This window comes from Polyergus mexicanus, unplaced genomic scaffold (assembly GCF_030449975.1).
Source record: "Polyergus mexicanus isolate NDT 795.1 unplaced genomic scaffold, iyPolMexi1.0 SCAF_21, whole genome shotgun sequence".
NCBI classification, from domain to species: domain Eukaryota; kingdom Metazoa; phylum Arthropoda; class Insecta; order Hymenoptera; family Formicidae; genus Polyergus; species Polyergus mexicanus.
The window spans coordinates 5,409,316-5,435,885 of NW_027223341.1; the positions used below are offsets into that span (position 1 = coordinate 5,409,316).

At 35.4% G+C, this 26,570-nt stretch overlaps 1 protein-coding gene across 13 annotated transcripts in view; it reads right to left on the reverse strand.

The window, feature by feature from the left end:
* Positions 1-26,570, reverse strand: part of Rg (A kinase anchor protein rugose) — a 299,154-nt gene that overhangs the window by 106,934 nt on the left and 165,650 nt on the right. For all 13 annotated transcript variants that reach the window (XM_070311919.1, XM_070311917.1, XM_070311920.1 and 10 more), the window contains exon 2: positions 23,295-23,399. In XM_070311919.1, the coding sequence (XP_070168020.1) occupies positions 23,295-23,399 (105 nt within the window). The remainder of the gene's footprint in view (positions 1-23,294; positions 23,400-26,570) is intronic.

Genomic DNA, 26,570 nt, shown 5'->3' on the forward strand with positions numbered 1-26,570 from the left:
AATATTTTTTTGTACAATCCCAACACTCACGCCTTTCCGAAATTCATATAGCTTTACATGCCGCAAATGCACCTTTCGTTCTCCATTTTTAATGATTTCTCTTATGCACAAATGGACTTATCTGAACAATGTCTGACGCTAAATATACAAGAAAAAGTTTTCTAAAAACATTTTTTAGCAACTATTCTCTTATTTTTTATATCTTTGCCAAATTCTTATCGATAAGCATTTCTAAATGATCTATACTTGTAAAAGACAATTAATATATAATTTAAACTATAATATATAACTTTTACTTGGTAGCAATTATAGAAATAGAAACTGCGCATAATTTACAATGTCTTTCCCTTTAAGAAAAATTTAATGAAATAATAAATATGCTAGAGTGCTGTAGCGTTTACTCTACGTAGCAGCGATATTAGGATAGCTTTCGATATGTCACAATTCAACGCACAGCGCCACTGGGCGAGCCGTTTCGATTAGAATGCAATCGAGTGAGAGGCTATCATACGCAGGACTGCCCAGTTCCGGTATCCTAATCTCATCATCCTGTCACTTTCTATCTAATCAGCTTCGTATGATGTAGGCGTCGGAGTATTCGGATAAAAGATTCGATTTTCTTCTGGATTTGATCAAAGTCTCCATTGTATTGATCTCCTATTTTAGTTTTATTGTCTTTCAATGATCCCCTTTATCGGATTTATCTACGCTAAAAAGAAAATTGCGATGCGCAGAATGTCACTACAGTAAAGCAATTCATCTCGCGACGATATCGGAACCTGTGTAATAAATAACAATGAGAGCCGATGATCAAGTTGGCAAAATCTGGCACGTAAGTACTTATTTCGCTTTCGTACCGCGTAGAGGAGATTTCGTGAGTGCCAAGCAAATATTTCGGGAATTTTATGGATTACAGTCCACCCCCTATCGAGCCGAAAGTCGTGATATTCGCGTCGTGTTTCGGTAACGCTAACAATAAGTCATTACGACGTTTATGTGAAACTAGCACTATACCGCTTATTAAACAGAATCCTAGCGTATCCTGGGATATATTGTATATACAGACTGCAGCATATTTGCACGCAAAATAATATGCGGCGAGGTACTTCATAGCTATATACATATTTTGCTTTCAAGTACTCATATAATATGTATGGCTAGGTATATTATGTGTGTTAGAAGATAAATTTTGTAGCGTATATAACACGAAAATATACAAAGCAAGCTTGCGTATGTATACATTGCTGTGTGATTAAGAATGTTTCGATATAAAAAATTTAAGCATTTAGTTTTTGAGTAGTAAGTAAAATATTGTATTAACGACGCGGCACTAATTTCGGGACTATTTTCACGATTATTTATAATAATTGTTATTATGCCTAATATTATAATCACGGTATAAAAAAAAAAGTATCGAATAAATTAATTATAATAAATTAAAGATTTAAATTTTTTTCACCCGAAGAAGTACCTGTTTAAAAAAGCTAGTTGCTTGATCGCTTTTGTTCTTACACGTACAAAAAGATTTATGAGATCTAACGATCAGCTGAAATAGTTGCTTCTTTGCCATTTACAAAAAAAAAAAAAAAAAAAAAGCTTCATCGCAAAGCCATGATTTTTCACGCTAGAAACGGGGTTAGAGAAACGGGAGCGTGAAAGACGAGAGAGAAGAGAAAGGGAAAGAAACAAGAGGCCGCGAGAGTTATTTCGATGAGAAAGCTCGCATGGAGTGTACTCGAGAAAAGTGTGGAAACGTAAAAACCGGTGCGGGATTTCTTAGCTTGCACGGGGAGGAGACGTAAAATTCTCCGAAGCGTGGAAATGCTTTAAAATGAATATTCGCGCGACGTATTGTACAAGAGTTAATACAACGTTAATACCATAAATGACACTTTGCGCCAATCTCGCAATTTACTAATGATATCTCGGCCCCTTATCCGAAATGTATTTGCGTTCGGGCTCGCAAAATGTCGAGATACGTGGCGCGATCGCAGAATACTAAAAACGATCTCTCGCTCGTTACCGCCTTGAATCCGTGCGATTCGAAGCAAATTGCAACGTACTGAAGAAAAGTGAGAAAGAATATCCGCTTTAATCTAACAATCTTCGCAGGCAAAGATGTAATATTGAAGATTTAAATGGCCACGCTCGTGAAAGAAGAACAGTAAAAAGGGCAATGTATTGTCAGTAATATTGACGTCTTTACGCGATATGATCGTGACGCAAGCAAAATATTGTAGCTATATTTAGTCAAAATCACTTTTCCCCTTTTCTATCTCGATTAAAATCTTTTTTCCCGAGTATATTTTGTAAAACGGTGATGGAATGAATATATTTATATCTGTTTATATCTTACAATTTTTAAGAACAATGTAATTATAATCATTTTAACACAGATTATTTACGCAATATTAATAAAGTATGTCTTGAGAGAATGTAACAGACTTCTATATTCATGCCATGTTTTTGAAAAATTTTTGCGGTGTGTTCTTTTAGCGCGACACGCGAAAAGCTTCGCGAGTGCGAAATCTCGCACAATTCTTCCTGATGAGAAATGTTATCACCGGGTGAAGGAAATACTCTCGTAAAGTGTATTTATTCCGAGTACTTCTCGGAAATAGCACTCGGTTAAGAATACTTTAATTTGCATAAGCGAAAGCTTTGCCCAGTGTCATTGTTATTCGAAAGAGATACGACATACTAAAAAACGAAATTTTATTCAACGTCGTGATAAATCAAAGTAGAATGCAGAGGATGAAGAAAATTGTGTACGATTAAATAAATATTATGGACAAGGTTCTTCCCTATATTACATCCTCTATATTAAGCATCATTCTAGAAACGGACGCAAGATATTACTAGTTACGTCAACATTAATATCGTTTTAATGGTATCTAAGGATAAATATTTGCGTTACTTGATTATGAATGAATTAGCAGAATGCATTATTTGAATTAATCGATGATGCAAACGTTATATTGATTCGTGTTCGAAGGAGCCATAGTTAATTAGAAGCATGATCCGGCAAACGGATTGTAGGCGATTCTCTATCGAATAATAGCTGTGAAGTTTACAAACTAACGTAATATATATGGAGTACTTGAGAGTAGACACGAATTGATTGCGTTCTTCGGAAACTTAGCCGCGTGATATATATTCCAAACCAAGGCAGGTTTACATTCGTATAGCTTATGCTAAGTTCTATGAAATCAATGTCTATTATATATCACATATTTATTTTCTATTATTTTATAATTGTGTTATGATATTTAATTATTATATTTAGATATTGTAAAAGATACAATACTGTAAGACATATTCCGAGCAATTTACGAGTTTAATGGTTCATGTCTCGATTCAAAAAAATCTTTATAAAAGATTGATTTTTGTATCACGCGCGAAAAATGGTTTGGAGAATTGATAACTAAATCGTGATTGACCTATTTCATTTTATCGCATATTCCTCTCGGATTTTATATATTTTCTTAATTATAAATTGCATCATATGTGTTTCTTTTTAATCGAATATTGCAAAATCAATTTCGTGAAAACCAGTTACATTATATTTAAAAAATTTTTTTACGTCTAATAATAATAATATAAAATAAATCACATTAATAATTAGAAAGGATATCATAGATACAAAATAATTGATCCACGATGTTATAATATTATATTAAAATATTTATTACCGAACAATCGATATATTGGATGATTGCATAAGTTCGTGCCCGATTTTCATAGATGGCATTAAGTTACTGCATGGCGGAGTTCTATTGTTTTTGTGTGGTAATTGTCGTTTACACCGAATAGATGACGTTGTCGTATGTCAATTTAGCATCAGACATTGTTCAGATAAGTCCATTTGTGCATAAGAGAAATCATTAAAAATGGAGAACGAAAGGTGCATTTGCGGCATGTAATGCTATATGAATTTCGGAAAGGCGTGAGTGTTGGGATTGCAGAAAAAAATATTCAAAGCGTTTATTTGGACCGCGCTCCTGCTCTCCGAACAGTCAAAAAGTGGTTTGGCAGATTTCGAAATGGTGATTTCAACATGGAGGATCAACCCCGCTCTGGACGGCCTTCTGGCATGGATGATGACATTGTGCATGCCTTAGTGGAAAGAAACCCAAGGGTTACAACTGAGGATATTGCTGAAAGGCTGAACATCGATGATTCAACCGCTTTTCGTCATTTAAAAAAGCTTGGATACATTTCCAAGCTTGATACGTGGGTGCCGCATCTCCTGACTGAAAGGAATAAGCTGCAGGAAAACTGCAGGAGTTGCAATGGGAAATTCTGCAGCACCCGCCATATTCTCCAGATATTGCGCCTTCAGATTTTTATCTGTTCCGGTCTTTGCAGAATAGTTTAAATGGCAAGAATCTCAATTCCGAGGAAGCTGTCGAAAACCACCTTACAAACTTTTTTCAAGAAAAACCAAGTTCTTTCTTCAAAAATGGAATCGACAAGCTTATAGATGGTTGGAAAACCATTGTAGAAAAGAATGGAGACTATATAATTGATTAATAAAAGTGTTATCTCTAAAATATAATCTATTGAAGTTTATATTTAAATCGGGCACGAACTTATGCAATCACCCAATATTAGATAACACCTATTCGCTTCGTGCCGCTACATCCGCTTAAGCGACCAATCGATCGCGATCGACTTTAGACTTAAGTCTTCATCGGGAGTTTCTCAAAGTAAACTCACTTTTCCCTATAATCCCAGGGATACGACTGATATACACGGAGGACGGAACCATAAGCCTCACTCGGCTCCTCTTCATCCCAGAGCAGAAAATTTTGTCGCGGTTTCCCACCCTTTCGCTCAGCGTTTTCTCGTTTCACAAATCTCGCTGTTCCCACTTTCGGTCAATTTCGGGACGAGCGGAAATTTTTTTTGACACCACTCTGTCCGGACGTGTCCGATCCTTCTACGCACGCGCCGAGATCTTAGACGTGCAAATTTAACGGGGATTTATGGAGATAAACCCAAATAAGATTGAACGCCGTTCGCGATTCCGGGCACGTTGACGAATACTCCGTGTACGAGGGGGTGTTTTCGTGTTTCTCACCTGACACCGCCCTTGGATTGAAATGTAAGTTTACGAATGCTCGCGAGAGCAGAATAAAACAACGATCCCGCGAGATTGCTGTTCCAGGAGTCCACCTACGTCTCCAAGATGCATTTTAAACTTTCCGCGCGGCAAGTTTCTGTCCCAAACGAGCAAAGTCATCTTTGGCGAATGAGAGAACTATCCAAGTTCCAACAGGTCAAACTTGATGTATCGGTCCAATGATAAGAGTATCTAAAGAGGTATTAAAGCCGCAGCGTCTACTGGACCCAGTCAACAATGTCGAAGTTTCCTTCAATGGATATTATCTATGTCTTGTAATTAATTATCAATATCGTCTATAATTTTGCTCGCGCGTATTAAGAATTTTTTTAAAGTTATTTCTCTATTGAAATTAATTTCTCATTTACCAATGTAAAAAGGGATAGTTTTTTCATCTTAGAATACATTTATATATCATGTAGATTAGTAGACGTTGCAACATTAGCAGATTCTCGTCATATAATCCAATATTAACCTACTTTCAGATATTATTGTGCATCATAATAATTACGTGCATATTCTATATTGCGTCTGTCCTATCGTCATATATATTGTAATTTAGTTTGAGTATTTGGTATAAACCATGCTACGCAGTTACGGCGTCGTGATAGCATAATTTTTATATAAGACAAGTTACAAACAAGTTTTTTATTACTATCATAATATATGTTTATTTATAACCGTTATAAACTGTAATACAATATATCTCTACATCTTAGATTTTTATTTAATTCTTTATTTCTTGTTAAGTTTCATTGTATAATCTATTGAAAAAATCTACGATGTATTATCGAAACGTTAGTTTTTGCGATGAAAATATTTTTGAGCTTTGAAACATTACCTTAATGCTATCTATTGACTTGTCGATTCTTATACAAACTCAGAATTTTTACCTTTTGCTATTTATTATTATTATTGCGATTAATGCAACAATTCCAGGTGAATTGAATGAGTTTCTGCTGAATGCGATCTTGTTGTTAGATTATTATATAACATGATGTTACGTGCGACGCAACGACAACGGAATTTCGACCACAACGTTGGGTAACGCTGTTACGCGCAAATTCTTTTCTGTCGACGGCGAGTTACTTGGACAGTAATTTGACATACTGCAGTTTTATGGAATTACGGGACTCCAGCCTCTAATAGCTCGTCCGAAATATTTCACCAAAATGGACATGTTGTCATCATACAAACGATTTACGTTACACTAAACTCCTACGACAAGAAAAAATGAGATGCTCGAACTTTGAGAGATTTCATACACGTTTCTTTTCGCACGTTTAAACAGTTAGGTCAAGAAATAAAACTTTGTTAAACATACTTTTTTTTAATTACATAAATAAAATATCCTAAATTTTTTGTTATTTTTATGAAAATAGCGTATCGTCTAGTTAAACTCATACGATGTCATGCTCATATGAATGTGTAGAATGCCGTAAAATTGATAAGCTGCGAATATCGTTTTTCTGATCGTTAAATGGCGCGTCGACTGCAGCAGCGGCGGAGATATAACTGCCGTTCGCTCGAATGTTTGTAATTGCATTCTGTTTTTCTCGTATCGTTTCCGCGGCGAAACCGAGAGAATCGAGCAAACTTTTCCGACCAACGGAAGCTATGTTCGAAGAAAAAGACATCCTCGAGAGCAAATAGTCACGGAAAATTTTTCCGATGACCATGATCTCCAAGGCAACGCACATCCGATGTAACGAGCGATTCGTAGCCGATTTATCCGGTATAATGAATTATTGTTTCGAGACGCGCGCGTCAGAGAGTGGTGTAGTACGTTAAATTAAAGCAGACGCTGACAAATAAAAAGTTTACAGTCACCAGGACGAAATAAAACAATATTAATTAAGTCCATCGTCGATAACGGCCTGATAAAGGTCGGGATATATGCTGTGGCTCCAATCGAACATGCAGATACAAATACATTCTCGCGGGGAAATGAAAAAAAAAAAAAAAAAAACATAAGAGGGTTGAGTGAAACAGCGGCGTGGATCTCTTTGTGCAGCGACGCGTAACGATCAGCGCCGTTGCGGACAAAATCGCAAAAGCGTACTGTGGGTCGTGCGGAAAATTGAAATCGCGCAAGATGATGTACGCGGAACGTTTCGTGCAAGGTAATCCGTTTCCCTATATACCAAGCATGCTATTGAAGGCAAAAGAAAAGGCGTACATGTATTAGTAAAAAATAGCTTTATCCAGAAAAGAAGAGGGAGCTGTTTCTCTTTGAAAAATTGACATTTTGATATATACAGGGTGTCCCATTTTAAAGAATCCACTCAAATATCTCAGAAACACTGCGTTAAATCGAAAAATGTTTCAAACAAAAGTTGTGCGGCTTCAAGGGGGTCGTAAGATGGTGACCTTCACATGACCTTCAAATGATTTTCCAAGATCAAATCATTGTCACCATCTTACGGCCCCCTTGAAGCCGCACAACTTTTGTTTGAAACATTTTTCGATTTAACGCAGTGTTTCTGAGATATTTGAGTGGGTCCTTTAAAATGGGACACCCTGTATATATGTATCATTATAGCGTAGTTTATTAGTATATTTTAGAAATACAAGCGCAAGAGTATACTGTGTAAGAAATAATTTAAATCGTTTGTCAAATAATATATTAAAGTAATTTCCGGCGTTTTCTGTATACAGTGTCGGAAGTTTGATGCATCAAGTCTTATTAATTAAAAGAATACTTTATACAACGGATTACAGACCATACTGCTTAGCGCTTTTCTCAGCGCGCTGTAAAAAGGAAAAGAAAAGTAGAGATCGCTTCCGCGCCGGAATTTTCACTTCGTTTCGTTCGTTAGTTGACGAGCACCATTTCTCTCTCTAGTCTCTGATTGGCAATAAAGCACGAGCATGATCGGAGCGCGAGTCAAGACGTTTGTGATAAAAGTAAAGTAAATGAAAGCCGTTGTCCGTTTTTCGAATAAAAACTGACGCTTTACGATTTTCAATAAATCAATCGTAATAGATCTTAATCACGAACTGCGAACAGATTGCATTCGTCGCACTTTGTTTCCGAAGCAGATATTGTATAATCTCGTTGGAAAAATCTTTCATCGTGATTTTATTTATGGAAGTAAATTAATAGTATTCATGATTTTACTGAAACAGTTTATCACATTAATAAATATTTTTATTTTTAATTACGTTTCAATATCATAAAGCATGAATAACAGAAAGAGAGAGAAATAATTCGTATCAAGAATTTTGCTATACTTTTATAAAATATTTTATTCCATTCAAATATTTTCGCAAAAAATCTTTATAACGTTCTCGTGCGATATTAACAGAATATTACATTTTAGAAAGCTAAATTTTATTTATGGGTAAAGGCTTTCATGGCGCTGTGCGCATGGAAAGAGCGCAACGGCTGAATTGAATATTTATGAATCAATATTGTATAATATTTCTTTTTATGGCGTGAGCATTTCGATAAGTATTTCCTTATATCGTAATGTGTAGCCTCGCGAAACGAAATGCCGAAAATTTCAAGCTTCAAAAGCCACGAGCCAATATCAGCGTAGGCAAATATAAGCAAGTCTGATATAATTTCCGCGCGTAAGTTTTAAAATAGAACGAGATATTGCTTTTTATATTGTTGCAAGTCTAATATGTTGTATGCTGCTAATGCATTAAATCTCTAAAAATAATTTATTTAAATTTCTATGAATTTTAAAATCTCCCTCTCTTACTTTGAAACATAATATATATATATATATATATTATACAGAATATTTAATATTAAAATATTTACGATGTAAGATATTATCGTGGATGCGAAAAATCGCTTCTAGATTTGTCAAGAAATATAAAAGTATCGACGATGCGGGATAACTCATGCAGCTTAATGCATTTCTGACAGATCGCAGCTCATATATCTTCTTTAACAATTCAACGGCTAGGGTTTCTTGAAAACGTGTGAGCGGTTTGTAAATAAAATACACATTGTGTGTTTATCCTCGGTATTCGATATATTTGATAATATTTTATAATAAAAAACATATATATATATATATATATACACAATATATTTGCATATGTTGTCCGTGTGCAGGCGAGATCGATAACGCGAACGAAGCACACAGACGCTTCGGTAATTTTAACCCCCGTTAAACGCTGCAAAGCCCTCTGTCTCGCACTTTTCCGGACCGATGCTTTGACTGTGCATGCAGCCCGAACGGGAATTTCTAAGTTATCGATAGTGACGTTAGCGTGGGTCGCGTTACTGCTCATCCGATTCGCTCGGATCGTGCATCTCGGTGCCACGAGAAACTCGGTGGCAAAGCCTCTCCCGGATGCCCCCTCTATGAAATAATTTTCCAGTGCGATGGATCGATGCAAACTGTCGTCGTTGAAGGAAAGGGCAAGTGGATCGTACACTAAGCGAAGGAGAGGGCAAGGATACCTTGGTATAAGAACGCATCCCGGTCGGGTACGGAAGCAGGGAGCAGCCACCTTTCTAGATGGCTCGTTTCTCCCTTTATGCCAATGGATACAATGTCACGAAAGCATGATGTGGAACTAAATGTTCATCAGCATATCGATATGCCGTTGGCTTTGCCTTCAGCTGTGTACGCGCTGATGATCGCGAAGACAAAACTGCTTCTTCTTTTAAAAGAATCGATATGTTCAATCGTTTATTCAAAAAGATCAAAAAGATTTCAGTCTTCGTAGATTTTATGCGATTTTTTAATTTTGTTTTATTATCGAAAAATAGGTTAATTCTCTCACTCATATCAAGTATATAAAGTAATATATTATTTTCTATAGAGTATTTTCACATCTCTCTCTCTCTCTCTCTCTCTTTCTCTCTTTTATAATATTGTAGCATATAATTTTTTTATAAAGGCCAATCAAGAAAAATATATGCACAATGTGCATAAAGCCAGGAATCTCATTAAACGTACCAATGGAAAATAATTGGATGAGTGGAAATTATACCAGGTTCTATGCAAACAATGTTTAAAGTTTCATCCTCACGCCCTTTACCGAGATCCTAACTCTTTAAATACCATCGTGCACATTCTTTCCGTCGTATTTCTCTTCTCTGTTTACCCAAGCTGTGCACGAGCGCTCAGCTCATAGAAATATAGGACTCATGGTCCGCGAGTAACTTATGAATTCTGTTACGTTACGCATTGTTTATGCGATTGTGGCGTAGCATTTTAAATTTTAACGCCTCTGCCTTTTCCGCAAGACTCTAGCTATACATGATCTCGACAAAACTACAATAGTTTCAAAGAGGCTGCAATAGGAGTACTATCTCGCACGCTGATGCCCCATTATCTTCCCACCTCTGCGCATCGAGACTATATGCAAATCACGACGAATTGTTCCTCATTAATACTCATTCGTCTTACTTACGTGAAACGGGCTTTGAGCGCGCTAATAAAGCACCAAGGAGCCATTACGCGTCCTTTGCAAATGACATTAGACTGCCTTTTTTTCCTTTCTCTAAAATATTAAGTATTCTTGCTCTCTCTTTCTCCTCTCTTTTTCCTAATCATTAAGATAAAAGAAAAGAACATTAAAACTACATATTTCTTATCGTTTCTCTCTCTCTTTTTTTTTTACTTTCTTTATACTTGTTTATTGTTATATTTTTAATTATTTTTTTGTCTGCTACAAACACGCAGAATGCAGTAGTTCTGATGCACATTCCCGATAAAAATTTATAAAACATCTGCAATAATGATTAATCGTGGAATGATATTTCGATAATGAGGATAAACCGCGCAGGCAAACAGCGCATATACCAGGTATATAAATATGAAACCGGAATTTTTGTATAGAAAATACACGTTTATTGTATGAAAATGATAAAAAATATTTTATTCCAAGTATTGCCCATTGCTAGTTATACATTTTTCCCATCTCTCTGACAATTTGTGGATGCCACGCCAAAAAAACTGTTGCTCCTTTGAGGCAAACCAGTCATCGAGCCATTTTCGTACATTTTCGTAAGAAGTGAAGCGCTGCTCAGCAAGTGCGTGTCCCATCGATGCAAATAAGTAGTAATCGGATGGAGCCAAGTCTGGTGAGTAAGCGGCATGCGAAAGTATTTCCCAACTAAACGCCTCAATCGTTTCCTTGACCGGTTTTGCTGTGTGTAATGGTGCATTATCATGAAGCAAAATCACTTTGTGTTGCCTTTTTTGATATTCTGGTCGTTTTTCACGCAAAGCTTGATTCAAATCGAGTTGTTGTTGCGTTTGAGCGTCATCCTCATCCAACAATGTTTGCAATTCGCTGTCTTCAAACTTTTTCGGTGGTCTTCCACGTTCTTCGTTTCTCACGTCAAAATCGCTACTTTTGAATCATTTAAACCACTCAAAGCACTGTGATTTACCAAGAGCGTGCTCACCGTAAGCTTCGACAAGCATTCGATGCGATTCTGCAGCAGTTTTCTTCAAATGGTAACAGAAAATCAATGCTGTCCGCAAATCGTAGTTTCCAGACACAAAATTCGACATGTTCAACGCTATTAAAAACTATGCTGTTGTATGAAACTTGTATTGTTGTGAGTTGAAAATCTTTATCAGATGTCAAAACAAGAAAATGGCGCCAATGACGCGGTTTGACGATAACTACATTGACAGCTAGGGCCAGCTATGGGCAAATTCCGGTTTCATATTTATATACCTGGTATAAGCGACTTTTAGAGCCGTAGAATTGTACGAGATGCCGACTAACCATTCTGGCAGTATTACACGCAAATATGCACGCTAAAGATGGAAATACGCGGCCATCGTCTGTGATGTCTCACGAATTTCCGATTTTCCGCTGCACCGAGCCATCTACATCGGGTGCACCGACTCGATTACATCCACGGAATGTTTAGACGCTTGAGACTCGAGAGTTCCTCGTCGTTTTCGAATTCTCGTGATAACGCTCAACTGTAGTCTGTAGTCGAGACGTCAATGTCAACATAAGAAGTTGCGTCAACACCTACATGGGTAATTTTTTTTTTTCCTTTTCTTTTTATAATCTTCTCTACATGTGGAAAGATGGACGTTTTTCATGCGATTAAGAAAACATGTCGGAAATAAAAGAAAATGTCTTGTTAATGATATTCACCGATGTATTGGTAAATACTGCAAAATACACACACTGATATAAAATAATTTTACAAAATGTGTGTGTGTGTAATTTATAATAAAATAAAAAAGTTTGATATGCTTATATTTATTCTCTCCCATTCTAACTCATATTTATTATCTCGAGTCTAACTCTAGTAAACTCTTCGTTTTAATTTTAATTTTTTTAATTTATATTCACTTGTAAGAATTAAATTGCACGATGTCTGTGTGATATTATTTAGCTAACAAAATAAAGATTGCAACGCTATGAAATAAAAAAATAGGATTATCGCTATAGAAAATATTTTGCATATTCAATTATATGTTGAAATTATCTCGCATGAGAAATGTAGTCTAAAAAAATCAATAACAAGATACAAAGTGAATGACTTCATACATCATATATAATGCAGACGTGGATGTAATCTTCCCCGATATCTTTCGATGATAAGCGGAAAGAAATTCCGGCGGTGCGAAGACTCGTTGCGCGGCATAATATCACCGACACGACGACCACGAGTGTGTAGATATGGATATATTTTGCGCGGATCAATGCGCGGAGTCCGGGCATAACAAGGGCGACATCGTCAATACCAGGGACAATAATGCCTCGCGCGGATGTCGCACGAACGGAACGCCGATAGGGGTGAATCGGAGTTGAAGTAGGTACAGCTCTCGCGCGCGCGGCCGGGAAACGAGAATTTCCACAATCGAAGACAGAGACGGGGGCGCGAGTTGGAAGTGACGAAGAGAAATTCAGAGAGGCAGCGGCGCGGTGGTAACGGCGGTGAGATAGAGAGGGAGAAAGAGAGTGAGAGAGAGAGAGAGAGAGAGAGGGGGGGAAAGAGAGGACGGTGCGATCGGGGTGGACGCCGTGATAAATCAATATATTCCGCTCACGCAATGGCGTAACGACATCGAATCTCCGCTCGAGCATGTCCACTCGCCTCCTCGTTGTCTTCATTTCGCCTTCATCCCATAGATATTTTCAACTTGAATCATTCGAGAGTACCTCGCGCGTATATTTGCATCTGAATTGACGAATGTTCGATACTAGAGTATTGTCCGCGAGAGAGCGGGAAAAAGAGAGAAAGAGGGAGATCTATAAACGCGGCAGCGTGCAGTTATGAAAACTCGAGGGATGAAAATCGCATGGTACCCTTGTTACGCATAGAGTGCTCACTCAAAAACTTGTCGACCGTTTACTAAATTGGTTCAAACGGATCTCCATGATTTAGAACGCAAACGTTCGTAAATCAATACCGCAGCTATAGCAATAACACGATTTTCACCGAATGACGTTGATAAGCAGAGAACATATCGGACACACATCAAAATTCATGCTACACTTTGATATTGGATAGTCTGTATCTGACAAGAGGATAATACATATTTTTCTTTCCTAATTCTTAAATTTTCTTCGTTCAAAAAACTATATTCGTATCACGTTGACTGAAGAATGTTTATTAACTATTTAGCTTGCAAATATCCTCTACGGCTTCTTATATAGTTCACGGAACTGTTGCTGATAAGAAATCATTTTCTTACCGTTGCTGCAGTGCAGGGAAATATAAGCGATGTATAGCTTGCTATGAAATTTTTATAGAAATATAGCCGGTTGGCGAATATCAGTAAAGCATGTAACTTTGTGTGGAAAATGTTACGAAAACTTTCTCCCGGTCTCTTGACACAGCTATCCCTTTTCAATTGTTAACGATATATTCCAGAAGAGCGCGAGAAACTTAACTTTCTTTCGTGAAACTTTCAATGTTTAAGTTGGATAAATACATTAGATCAATACAAAGTTAAGTATGGGGGATTTGCATTTGTTGCATTTAATGTAATCGAGAAAGTGGTTTCTAAGACTTCGTAAATCAACAAGCTCGCGGCATGTTTTCTAACACAATTGCTATTTCAAACAATCATATGTATATACTGGTTTGTCGATCTCTTCTGTCAAAGAGAACAATCCGTTAACTGTAAAATTCGTCATGATTAATGGCATCAAATATCGCTATCGTACAGAAATGTAAAATGTACTATTTATTATATTAGGTGTACAAATAAGTTTCCGCCATTTTTTATCAAAAATTGGGCATTTATTGTGAAAGAACGGAACTTAATGTTTTGAGTCACTCCCAATGTAAATGCAAGTTCTTCTTGCGTTTGGCACGAATCTTGATCCAATAATGCTTCCAATTCCGCGTCTTCATACACTTTCGGCCTTCCGCTACGTTCTTTGTCTTCGATGTCAAATTCACCGTTCTTAAATTTTTGAAACCACTCACGACAACTTCTCTCACTTAAGGCAGCCTCATCATATGCTTCTACAAGCAATCGATACGCCTCAGCTGCAGATTTCTTCAAATTGAAGAAGTAAATCAAAAGTTGCCGCAAATGACGCTTATTCGGCTCAAAACTCGACATTTTCGCACACAAAAAAATATATTATACTGATAAAAAAATCACTAATATTTTAAGGTTATGTTATTGACTGATGTCCAATCTTACGATAAGGACGTTTTACACCTGACAATTTTAACCATAACTTACTGGTGGCGCCAACTTTTGTCAAACGGCGGAAACTTATTTCTACACTTAATATATATTTTAAATTTTTACAGTAGCATCGATTTATTTTACTAGAAAAACTCAAATAAACGACTTTGTAATAAACTTCGATTAATTGTACGCGCGAACGGAATGACATTTTCGCACACAAAAGAATATATTATACTGATAAAAAATCACTGATTTTTTAAGGTTATGTTATTGACTAATGTCCAATCTTACGATAAGGACGTTTTACATCTGACAATTTTAACCATAACTTACTGGTGGCGCCAACTTTTGTCAAACGGCGGAAACTTATTTCTACACTTAATATATATTTTAAATTTTTACAGTAGCATCGATTTATTTTACTAGAAAAACTCAAATAAACGACTATGTAATAAACTTCGATTAATTGTACGCGCGAACGGAATGACATTTTCGCACACAAAAGAATATATTATACTGATAAAAAATCACTGATTTTTTAAGGTTATGTTATTGACTAATGTCCAATCTTACGATAAGGACGTTTTACATCTGACAATTTTAACCATAACTTACTGGTGGCGCCAACTTTTGTCAAACGGCGGAAACTTATTTCTACACCTAATATATATTTTAAATTTTTACAGTAGCATCGATTTATTTTACTAGAAAAACTCAAATAAACGACTTTGTAATAAACTTCGATTAATTGTACGCGCGAACGGAATGAAGCCATGCGATTAATTGACACCGGTCGATTCGCTGGAATATAAGCCATGTCGCGAGATTCGTTGGCATAAATTTTGGCGTGATCGCAAGTGTCACCATTATCGCGGCACTTGCCCCTAACTAGGATTAATATTCCGCCCGGGTTAATAACCCAAGGTATTCATACACGTGGGCGTACAAGCGTGACACACGTGTACAGGGAACGGGCGTAAATATGTCGTCGGCGTGTAACACGAGCGGGAAACGTAATTGTGTGACGCAGGGATGAAAATTATAACCACGAGAGAGAACGCCACCCGATCACCGGCATTCCGCAGCTTCCTGCACTGGTGACATGTCGTAAACCTCCGCGCCACAAAATCGTAAACATTTTTGCTCGACTTGATATATGATAATTAGACAATTACGTACTCGTACAATCGAGTAGCATGATGGAACTCTTTGACTGGTGTCTGGTATCTATTATCTATGTTTGAGAGTCCGGGAGAGCTTCTTTTGTCACCGGATATAAGCGTACATGTCTATCTGGAAAGATGAAACCTTTCCTTTAACCCTCGCGCAAGTTTGTTTTTACTACGTAGATAAGAGAAATATCTTTCAACTTGAAGCGAGAGAATTTTTTTATACGAGGAAAATAACGAAAAGGAAAGATCACGATAAAAATGTTCTTGAATATCCATTTCCATAAAAATAGAATTTAAACATACATAAATAATTTTAAAATAATAGATTTTAATTTTAAATATAATAATCTTTAACGATCCGTATTATGTCTGATATTACTCGAAAATAACATTGTAAAAAAGTTTATATAAAAAGAAAAAAAAAATATATATATATTGTAAATGTTAATAGATATGAAGAATGATATCAAAACGCGATATACATTTTGCTGATATTATTCTAATAATTAATAATTCGTTAACAACATATGCTAGTGTGGAATGACCATAAAATGAAGAGCAGTAATTAATCGAATAATTGGATAAAAAGCGGATACAATTATTGATATACATTATTACAAATATATGCATAGCGGCTTCCTTTGAACTAGAATATCCCTATAATATATTGCGATAATAATCAAACCTAATTGCGAACAATTAACTGCATGATAATTTATCATAGATTTAGAAACTTGCATAACATACTCGACACAACGTAAATTGATTTGAACAAACGTATTGTGACAAGACTTTGCTACTTGATTGTGTTACAGTTCGTTGCTAACCTCGCGTATTAATATTTGACATTAAATTTCATCGCTGAACTCGAGCTCTGCGCATAGATGGAAATTGCATTACGGAAATCGTCGGATCCCTCTCGCGTACAAATAGCATGAATTATTTGCTATAAATAGTTATGTACAATTCTCTATGGTAATAATATGCAATTAGTTGATATCACTGTCATTGTGGATGCTTATAAATAAATTAAACGCAATAATCCACGAAACTTCAAGTGTCTATATGTTTGGCATAAAATATGAGCAAGTTTTTTAGCTTTGTGATATTTATCAAATTTTATATGCTAAATATTGTAGAAACGCGAATACGCTATTAAATATAACGCCAGATTTTGATTTCAGCATCCTCGAGATATGTTTATTTTATATATAAGTATAATTAAAAATTTATAACGAATGGCAGTTTGTTGGCCAATCGGACATCGTATTTTTTTCTAGGAAGAAAGGAATGACATATTCGGAGGGATTACAATTTATATGCGTTTTCTGCAATATCTGATACATCCGTGACTCATCTCGTAATTTATGAAGACTGAATATGGTTCTGCAATATCCATATGAGTACGCTTAAACGCTGTTAATAGTACGTAAACTGTGGAACACAGTATATAGTAGCGTAATAAAATCTAATGAAAGTTCGGAGAGTCTGTCAATTGGAAGTAATAGGGTCCAAATTCTAAAGGTCATACTACGCTTTAACAATTTTGTATAATATTTAGTAATTAATCACACAATTATTAATATCAAATTTCTCATTAGATTTAATTTGGTTATAAACACAATGCAGTTATTAAATTTTTATAGCAAAAGATATTTATATAAAAATTTTGAATAAGTATAATTTTTTAAAAACATTTTAAAAATAAAAAGACAATACAAAAGAAGTAATTTTCAGTTCATTATCTCAAATTTATGCAACGACTTTGGATATACTAATATGCACGTGCTAAAAAATACTTGTAATACATTTGCTTAAAAAGTTTTTATTTTTTCTTCTTTATTTTGATTCAAATCATACACAATTTTGAAATAGTTATTTACTTGAGTTTTTTTTTTATACACAAAGAAAATAACCTATAGTCTTATTTTCTTTATAATCTAGTCATTTACTATTTTAATATATACTAATTATTTATTAAATTACTCTCCTCTTGAAATAGTGACTAACTATGCATATATCGTTGTAGAATATGTCATTGATTTTTTTTATGATATACGTAAAATATCGTATGTAGAGTGCAATGTTCACCAACGGTAATCCGGCTTTACATCTCATCAAAATAACAATACGACATAATACCAGGATAAAATCGAGTTTGCAAACGTTTATGCTTCTCGTTGCAAATCGCTGCATTTTGCGTAGCGAGAAACTAATATTCTCATTTGCGCCTGCTGCAAATTTATCACAAAAATTGCCAGATTATATTTTTATCCGTATATTATTCACTAAAAATAAAAATATTGTTTTTGCGATATATATATTTTGCGGACTGTTTTTCGAACAAATAGATTGATGGTAACAAAACAAAAAATTTTTCCTCCATTTTTATTATATAGAAATTTACAATGTGTAACTGGTAAATAAATCCTTTATTCTTTCTTCTAAATTGACCCAAAATAAATTCTCTAGAAATATATATCTTACGTTTATATATCTTACGAGCTCAGATATATATATAATGGTAAAGGAAAGAGGGAAAATGCTGTAATAAGTTTTATTGCGGGTGCAAAAACGTCGCGATTTATTAAACAAGCAGACGATGACATATAACGCAAAATTCGATTCGATGTATATCCGATCAACCGTAAACAGCAATATGTAAAAAAAAAAAAAAAAAAAAAAAAAAAAAAAAAAAAAAAACTTCCATATTCTCGCTATTTCTTGGAATAACACTTGAGTGAAGATGTCTATATATATATATCTGATCTTTCCTTCAAGATGGTGTCTCATACATTTTAATTTTCTTCTTCACAAAAACGTGCTATCGTCCGCATCTTCATCCACAAATGATGAAAATGCTCTACGGCACTGAAAATTTAATTTAATTCTCTATTCTTTAGTCATGATTGCTGTAAACTTGCATTCAATCTTTTATTCCATTCTTTAAAGAATATTTTTGAAAATATAATCAAAACGATCATGTAAATTTTCGATAAGCACGATAATCGTGCTATTCTTGCTTATTTCTTATTCTTGAAAATCTCTCACTGCGTCCCATTATTCCTAGAGATTTGTAATTCTCTATAAGAGAACTTTCAGGATGTTAATTGAAAGAGAGAAGAGAGGATATATATATAATAAGCTCTTCATTTACAAAGCTCTCGGTCGATTTCTCAAAGTGACGTAAATACGAATGCGTCGCAAATGGTACTTTCAAACTGCATTGTGTCTCTTTAACGCGGTCGTCGCTACGTTTGCGGTTTCTGCAGAATACTCGTCTACTCGAAGATTCTAACAGAAAAGTACTAGAGATTTAGATAGAATACGCTTTCACGCGCAAGCATTACGCCGGTCCATTATGCTTGGCTTAGATCTCAAGAAGATGGATGGCATCAACAAACATACGGTGAAATATTGGGTGATTGCATAAGTTCGTGCCCGATTTATAAATATAAACTTCAATAGATTATATTTTAGAGATAACATTTTTATTAATCAATTATATCTATTAGTCTCCATTCTTTTCTACAATGGTTTTCCAACGATCTATAAGCTTGTCGATTCCATTTTTGAAGAAAGAACTTGGTTTCTCTTGAAAAAAGTTTGTAAGGTGGTTTTCGACAGCTTCCTCGGAATTGAGATTCTTGCCATTTAAACTATTCTCCAAAGACCGGAACAGATAAAAATCTGAAGGCGGAATATCTGGAGAATATGGCGGGTGCTGCAGAATTTCCCATTGCTACTCCTGCAGTTTTCCTGCAGCTTATTCCTTTCAGTCAAGAGATGCGGCACCCACGTATCAAGCTTGGAAATGTATCCAAGCTTTTTTAAATGACGAAAAGCGGTTGAATTATCGATGTTCAGCCTCTCAGCAATATCCTCGGTTGTAATCCTTGGGTTTCTTTCCACCAAGGCATGCACAGTGTCATCATCACGGCCAGAAGGCCGTCCAGAGCGGGGTTGATCCTCCATGTTGAAATCACCATTTCGAAATCTGCCAAACCACTTTTTGACTGTTCGGAGAGCAGGAGCGCGGTCCAAATAAATTGCTTTGAATATTTTTTTGTGCAATCCCAACACTCACGCCTTTCCGAAATTCATATAGCATTACATGCTGCAAATGCACTTTTTGTTCTCCATTTTTAATGATTTCTCTTATGCACAAATGGACTTATCTGAACAATGTCTGACGCTAAATTGACATAAGGCAACGTCATCTATTCGGTGTAAGCGACAATTACCACACGAAAACAATAGAACTCCGCCATGCAGTAACTTAATGCCATCTATGAAAATCGGGCACGAACTTATGCAATCATCCAATATATAGCGAATCTCGAAACCAGCGATACGTATTATAACGACAGATATTAGGGAAATAGAGCCAAAAATGTTTTAATACATGAAATAGCATTTGAGTTATAAGTGAAATAGAAAATTAAGAAATTTTTAAGAAAAAAAAAAATAGAATAATGTAAGTATATAACATTCATATTTTTTCTCTCCAATTAATTTAGAGCAAACTTTACTTAAACGAAATTTTAGACTTTAAATAAGCGTTTATTAAATTATGAAGCAATAGTCTTGGAACAATCTGTATATATGGTATATACGTACACGTATGTATTTTGCTAGTTATTTACCATATATGGTATAAGAGAATCTCGACGGAGGTGAGCTAACTTACTGTCCATGTACGGTCGAGGATAGGCGAACGTGGAAACAACCTTAACGGCATTAACATTTCAAGCTGCTCAAGTTAGGCAGGAACCAATCAGTGACATATTATATTAACTGATACCAATGCAATCGCTACAATTATATGGATATAGAAAGTACACCACTATTGTAGCATTCTTTTAATTAATTTCAAATACATTTTAATTTAAAAAAAAAATGTCATGTTATATAAATAAATGAATGAAAATGTTTAATTTAAAAAATATTTATAATTTATATATATATATATATATTTTTTTTTTTTTTTGGTAAAACTCATATCTCTTCCATCTGTCTCGTTCTAAGATACTTAGCATTTGTGTGACAATTTAAAAGAAATAATTTATAATTAAAATTGGAAAATTTTTAAAAAGATATCAAATTTATATCAAAAGAGTACGTAAGAGAAACGCGTCAAGAATAGTGAGACACCCTGTACATAATAGATAGACTCATGTTCTCCTATTCTTACATCACCAACTGCATTTTAACATTTAACAATCCGTCCTTCTTATTGATACGAAAAAAAGACGAACGACTGCGGATGATCAACGAAAGAACAGGATGTTCATAAGTTTATCTAGTCATCCATCTAGTTTAAATCTCTATTTACTTTCACGCCAAAAGTTTGCAGCGGAGACTCAAGTGTCGTAAACGGATTTTCCTCTACCCGACATGGCAGCTAAGAACCCGTTATTATTTACAAAAGTTTGCCGTCCTTACTTTCCTTTCTTCGCCAAGTCGTACGTGGTTTTTAACGAAGCGCGACGTATACGAATTTCGAAGATACACAGCAGGTGGTGCTTTTTGTGAAAAATCTTTTGCTTTGATCTTTGCATGGCCTGAGGCCACGCGTTGTTTGTTCCAAATAATAATGGAGTAAGAGAAAGCCATATACAAACACACAATCATGCTTGTGTCAAACGCAAAATAGTGAGGAAAAAAAAACAATTAAAGATATTTTCTACAATTTCTACGGTCGCGCGTTTGTTTTTAATTAAATATAACCTTGTTAGTGATATTTACTTTCTGTTAAAGATCAAGTTAAACGCAAACAAAGAAGAAATTACAAATTATCAATACGAAGCAAACAAACTAATATATTATCGATTAATAGAAATGTACAACCTTATGATCGTATGAAAGGAAACGCAACTTGTAGAATCTTGACAAATCACTTTTATGGTCAGTTATTATATGTGTCAGTAGTCGATGTATATCTACATCGATCAATATCGATCAGATTAAACCAGACTATTTTTCTATGAGTAGCGCAATATCGCAGAATCATATTTTTTCGTCACTGAACCGATGTCCCTCTCTGGATACTTCACAAACACAAAAAAAAAAAAAACAGAGGATATGGATGATGCTTCAAAGAGGTAATAAATCTCATGCTCCGTGAGAAAAAAAAAAATTTTGTACCCGAGAAAAATTTGCCGCATAATGGATTCCGATCCTTTGTATGCCGAGATTGTGCGTATCCTAACACACGGTGTGCTCATTTTTTCCGTCAAATAGCGAACGAGAGAAAGAGAGAGAGAGAGAGAGAGAGAGAGAGAGAGAGAGAGGCGAAAAGAGAAAACCAGAAATTTCTATGTGCGTTCTTATACTTCACGATTTTCCTTTCTAGTATGTTATCATACCAGCGCTGCAATTTCAAGGTAAAAAAATCGTCTGCTTTTTCGCGTAACTTCAATTACTGCGGCTTTATTTGACGCGTTTACTGCGTACATGAAGGATGCGTGGTATTGATCGCTTCGTTCTTCTCACCGACGATAATTCGCGTTCAGCAGCAGAATTGCTCCGCCGAAGTAGTAAGTTCCGCGATAGTGTCAGACAAGACATTGATTGCGCTGAACGTAGATATACAATATTTGAATAATTACGTATACGTAATTAAACACTTATAAATTGAACAATTCTCATCAAAAGCATTATATTTCAATGAGTCATTTATAAAATAAAATTTAATTACACACGTATCGATTACACGATACATACGATGATCCGCGATTATTTATAAAATATATCGATTGATAAAATGATTAGATGAATCAAATGATGCAAAATTTAGGAAATTTCATAAATTAATGTAAAAATTGAAGTCTTTTTTTATATCGCAAAAAGTGTTAATGTAAAAAGAAAAATAAGTAGTTTGAGACTTTAAACGCAACTCCGATGCAATAATGTAATTCAATTCTACTCGATGATATCCGAGAAGGATCTTAGCAATCACTTTTCTATCTTTGTGTACCCTACACTCTTGAGAAGTGCTCTATAAAAATCGCGTTGTATATATATATATATATCAGCTACAAGAATACTAAATAAAAGATGGGGGTTTCCATTTAAGATTTTAAAGTTGACCTTCACATGACCTTCAAATGATTTTCCAAGGTCAAATCATTGTCACCGTCTTATGGCCCCCTCGAAACCAAACAACTTTTGTCTGAAACATTTTTCTCTTCCGGGCTTGGTTTTTGAGATATTTGCCTGAGGAGATTAAAATGGGACACCCTGTATAAACAATAGGTTTTCAATTTTAATTATTGATATTTGATATCGCCCATTAGCACGTACTCTTCACCGCATGCATCTCTCTTGGGTTTACGTGAGATATTTTCTGCACGTAATTAATTCGACCTAGTTTAACATCATGTGATGTTCACTTACCTGGAGATTGGGTGGGCAATGATCGAGAAGCTCCAACATGTGCCTGATGTTCTGCGCGTCCTGTATCACGAAATTCAGCTCCATGTCGAATTCACCGCCCACGAGCTGCACATTAAAATATAAAACGTGTTAAAAATGTGAAAATTGTACAACTATAGTTATAACTTGTACAATGTTTTATATATAATAATGCTGACAAGAGAGGTTTATTATAATTAAATATACGTTATTTGGCTTTTGTGTGTTCACATACATCAGATAGTAGTCATAAATAATAACTCTGGATCTCTACAGAGTTTGCGAGGGAAACGTATACACCGTCAGTGTTTAATCGCGGAAATGTTACTAAATAAAAGCTCCGTTCCATACCGGATGTACGCCAAACGAATGATTATCGTAACGTTATTCCGTTATATCAAAATTCTGCAAGCCATGCGCAGCATGAAACAAATAATACTCTTCTGACAAGCAATCGCCGATTATCTCACGACAGTGTTATTAATATTAATTGGTAGGGTATACTTCCCCTAACCAAAACGCCGTATTGCTCTTATGTATTGTATATCGTTTCTCGATTCGTTAAATATGTTTGATTTGTTCAACATTGGATAAGAATATTCAATTTATATCACACGCTTAAAACTAATAAATATCAATGTTTTATAATCTTGTAAGCATAAACAAACAAAAATTTGCATTGAATTACACGATATACAATATACAAATTGCACATATTTTTACAATATCGTTTGTTATTGTATATAAAAAAGTAATACTAAGGTAATAGAAATGCTCTTGTTTTGCGCTTTACCTCACTGCACAATATATAACTCAGTATATACGCACACAATTTGCATTGTATGGACGATTCGACAAAATACAGAGAGAAGTGATTTGACGAAGCTTCAAATGTATTTGGATTGGCTGTGTAACGTAACGACCTGTTTTTATCTAAGATGTGTTTTTACACTATAGACAAAACATTTTGAACACGAAGAGTTTACGGTCTACGTCCGTTTGCGGTTATTCTTCTCGCTGAAACGACTTATATATAGCCGGACCGGAAGTGCTGCCTCCGCGGAGAGAGCGTAATTTCCGGAGAAGTATCTCGCGCTCATCCCCGGCGTCCCCTCCAACCCCTTTCGTTTTCTTCGCTCCCCTGCTTGCTTCGTTTTCTTCCAGACGTTCGTACCGGTATCGATCATGAATTTCTTAAACGGCCATATCTGTGTCTACGGGGGGCAAGGGTCGTGACCAATTTTTACGAGCGAATCGATCGGTCGTAAAAATTCATAACTTACGCAGGACCGTTTATAAAATTGATTGTGCCGGCAATTGAAAACGAAGCTTATCCCGATTCAACAGTTTTCATCAAACTCGATACCGGAGATCTCCGGTAGCTTTCGAACAGTTGTATTATAAAGTTGAAGAGTTGAATCTCGGTTAGCATTGCGAGAAGAGTATCGGTTTTGTAACATACCGAAAGAACACTCCTGAAACTATTCTTCTGTAAAGCACGTGAGGTTAGAGGCATACTTTTCGTAGAAAGGGATGTTACTCTTTTACGAAACTCGCAACTGATACCACGATTAGCGCCGGTGAAGTGTAAAATAACTTTGAGAAAACAGAATCACATTATACAGAGGCGCCGTTCGATAGCGTCATGCTATTTTGCTTTTCCCTAGCGCTTTTATTACGATGTCAGAAGCTCATGTTGCGCATAATAATATAACAAAGTTCGTCATTCAATCTGATAACTCTCGAAACTAAAAGCGCCGGCAGTTTCGACAAACATTTCATCGTGTTTAACTCGATGCCGCTGATAATCCGTGCAAAATGATAATTTGATGACGACTGATTAGAATGGTGTTATAATTTCCTGTTTGTGCACAAACAAATACAATATATTAAATTAAAATGGAGCAACGTTTAAATGTAAAGCGACATTTTCATGGTAGAACTGCTTGGCATGCCTTCAACTATTTATAACGTAATTACATTTTTGTGTACGCGATGCACCAAGTATAACTTCCGAGTCTGGAATTTAATTCTTCTGCATCTAATAAATATATGCTACTAGCTATTTCATTCATCGAATATTAAAACCGTGAAAAATAAAGTATTATCTAATTATGTTTTCAATAACGGAAAAATATCTCACAATTATCAACAATTTATGAATTAAAAGCATCTTTTTTGCAAGTACAATATAAAATATTTATTATATTACACAATCGTAATAACAAAAATTTATTAGAAATAGAGAGACTTATGCACAATCAATCGCTGCACGGGAAAGTACTCTGAGGTAGAAAATAATATGATTTGTATAGTTTAAAGTTTATATTGTTTATACGTAACGGCCGTTGACACGGAAATCGTTCATTCCTAGAGGAAAATAACTGTCTGAGCGATAGAAAAGAGAAGAAAAGAAATGGAGTTCTTTATTCCCGATAGAGGGGGTTATGACACCGTCGAAGCCATTTCTCGGATGACTCGTATCACTTGCGCGGATCTTAACGGTCCGTCTGTCGAGAATCGAAAGAATAATCGAGCAACGTTTAAAAAAACATTCTCTGTATAAAAAGAGATCGATCTACAATTGTCATCATTGAAGCGCTTCCTCAAGAAAAGCAATTTTGCACATTTTATCTACTTTATCATATCCCTCTGTTCTTCGAGCACTGAAGTTTAATGATTTTAACGCGCGAGATGCAAACTTATTTAAATATAAAATATAATTCAATATTATTGTAATTATTTTTTTCTAGGATTCTAAATTTTTTCATGTAATTCACTATGGCGTATTTTATCGAGGGTAGCAATTTTTTTGATTTCTATTTCGCAATGCAATGAACAGTCATGTAAAGTATGGTACATAACGCGCCCGTTTGAAGCACGGTATCACTTGCTACAGACTAAAATGACGTTTTAGATACACGCGACCGAGGGAACGGACGAGCGAAAAGCGAGTCTCAACTGGTGAATTAAGGTCGATTGGCAGAGCTGACCGCTAATTAGATACCACTCGCTTTTACACCTGCATATCCCTCTGACAAAAACAGCTGCGCAAAGCAGAGCGTACGCTCAACTTGCGTTTCGCAGAGATCCATTAAGAATTGCGAACTTACAAAGCTGAACACAAGGATGTGTCAAATCGTTTTAAATTGATAATGATATATTTAATGAATTCTCCTTTTTATCTCGCTATGCAATGAAAGAGAACATTAACACCTTTTTCTATGAATAAAGTATTTCACATGTATTGTTGATATC